Raw genomic sequence first — 2,423 nt, forward strand, 5'->3', positions numbered from 1 at the left:
CACTTCTGTCTGTTTAATCCTCAGCTGCTATTATGTGCAAATATGTGTGATATTCAAGGAGTTTGCAGTTCTGTGAAGAAGGAACTCATTTAATATGATTATTTATGATATTTTAGTATTTATACTAAATACAAGGATAAATGTCGGTGCAATAGCCTAGTGGTTAGCGCGCCAACATATGGTGCAACAGCACGTCAGGGATACTACAGGGAGTTCGAATCCCGGCTTGAGGACATTTCCCTACCCTACCCCCTCTCTCTCGCTTCCTGTCTCAATACTGTCCTATCTAAAAAAGGCCAAAAATAAATCTTAAAAAAAAATATATATATATATATATATAAATATTACGAACCCTTCAACTTTCCCTCTACGAAAAAGACATATGTCATTGGGTGGATTGTGTTCCTGACACTATAAGCTAATTTAGATTTTTTGGTTTTGCTGTTTTAATGATAACATGAACAAAATGTCGAGCAGGTGGTTATTATGCCATTTAAAGGGTGAATACAGTCACCGGCCACTTTATTAGGTACACCGGTAATACCGGGTTGGCCCCCTTTTTGCCTTCAGATCTGCCTTAAACTTTCGTGGCAGAGATTTAGCAAGGTACTGGAAATATTCCTCAGAGATTTTGCTCCATATTGACATGATAGCATCACACAGTTGCTGCAGATTTGTCGGCTGCACATCCATGATGCCAATCTCCTGCTCCACTAAATCCCAAAGCTGCTCTATTGGATTGAGCTCTGGTGACTGTGGAGGCCATTTGAGTACAGTGAACTCATTGTCATGTTCAATAAACCAGTCTGAGATGATTGAGCTTTATGACATGGTGTGTTATCCTGCTGGAAGGAGCCATCAGAAGATGGAGACACTGTGCTCATAAAGGGATGGACATGGTCAGCAGCAATACTCAGGTAGGCTGTGGCGTTGACATGATGCTCAATTGGTACTAATGAGCCCAAAGTGTGCCAAGAAAATCTCCCCCACACCATTACACCACCACCACCAGCCTGAACCACTGATATAAAACAGGATGGATCCATGCTTTCATGTTGTTGATGTCAAATTCTGACCCGAGCATCTGAATGTGTCAGCAGAAATGGAGACTCATCAGAGCAGGCAACGTTTCTCCAATCTTCTATTGTCCAGTTTTGGTGAGCCTGTGTGAATTGTAGCCTCAGTTTCCTGTTCTCAGCTGACAGGAATGTTTTGGCACATCCACCTGTTGATTTCATCAATGCATTGGCAGAGGGTGTCAATGGGGCTGTAGTCATTAGGCAGTAAGGCTAGGTAGATCTGAGTGTTATCAGCATAGCTGTGGTAGGAGATTTGGTTCTTTCTCATTATTTGGCTCAGAGGGAGCATGTAAAGGTTGAACAGGAGAGGTGCTAGAATCAAACCTTGTGGGACTCCACATGTCATGGGTGTCCACCTCGACCTATGGCCAACTATACTGATATGGTAACCTCTCCCTTCAAGGTAAGATCTGAACCATTTGAGGACCGTCCCAGACAGCCCAACCCAGATTTCCAGCCTATCCAGAAGTATGCTGTGATCGACAGTGTCAAATGCAGCACTGAGATCAAGCAGTACCAGCACTGTTAGCTTACCTGAATCTGTATTTAGGTGGATATCATTGATTATCTTTATATGGAGCACTTTCTGTACTGTGACGTGCTCAAAAACCAGATTGAAGATTGTCTAAACATCCTTTAGAGCTTAAGAGCTTGTTTACCTGGTTAAAAACATCTTTTTCAATGATTTTGTGAATGATAATCACAGTAAAAGTAGCCCATGGACAATATAATACCAAATAAATAATGAAAAATAGTTCAGAATAAAGGAAGAAATGCCTAAAAAAGATATATAAATCAAATATCATACGTTAAAGGTTAAAAATGAACACTGCACATTTCAATTGTGCAAAATGTTGTGCAAACCGAGTTGTAAATACAGTAGTCAACATTTGAAGTGGATATTGGTTAAAACTATCAAACACCAATTCTTGTGTATTAGGACACTTTAAAAAAAATCTAGTCTATTCCATTTCAAATGTTGACGACTACAATCTCAAAGAAATGCTTTATTTAGTAAGCAAAACATGAAATATAAGTTTCTCGCAGGACTTTTATGAGCGCGCGGGACTTTTACGTGTCGCCAAAGGTCATTTCCTGTCGGTGCCGTCTGTCGCGAGATTCCCGCCGCCGTATTGACACGTCACGAAGGTCAGGATTGAGCTGATGGAAAGATGGCGAGCACCTACAACTCCTTCAACCTGTGAGTATAAACACACACATAAATACATTTCCACTGCTTATCGAGCACTCCGATTATCAGTTATCAGCAAATGAACGAGCGGAGCAGCGGCTCTTCCTCAATACACAACTTAGCTCACTAACTAGAGCACAGTATCGGCAGGT

The 2,423-nt window shown here is 41.1% G+C and overlaps 1 protein-coding gene across 2 annotated transcripts in view; it reads left to right on the plus strand.

Moving 5' to 3' along the window:
• The first annotated feature begins 2,211 nt into the window (after positions 1–2,211).
• Positions 2,212–2,423, plus strand: part of sacm1lb (SAC1 like phosphatidylinositide phosphatase b) — a 30,775-nt gene continuing 30,563 nt past the window's right edge. The window contains exon 1 of one of the 2 annotated variants that reach the window (NM_001080624.3): positions 2,212–2,280. In NM_001080624.3, coding sequence (NP_001074093.2) covers positions 2,252–2,280 — 29 coding nt within the window. In that variant the 5' untranslated portion in view covers positions 2,212–2,251. The remainder of the gene's footprint in view (positions 2,281–2,423) is intronic. The other variant, XM_087286285.2, reaches the window with a different exon arrangement.

The sequence above is a fragment of the Danio rerio genome, chromosome 16, assembly GCF_052040795.2.
Source record: "Danio rerio strain M-AB ecotype USA chromosome 16, GRCz13ab, whole genome shotgun sequence".
In the NCBI taxonomy this organism is placed as follows: Eukaryota; Metazoa; Chordata; class Actinopteri; order Cypriniformes; family Danionidae; genus Danio; species Danio rerio.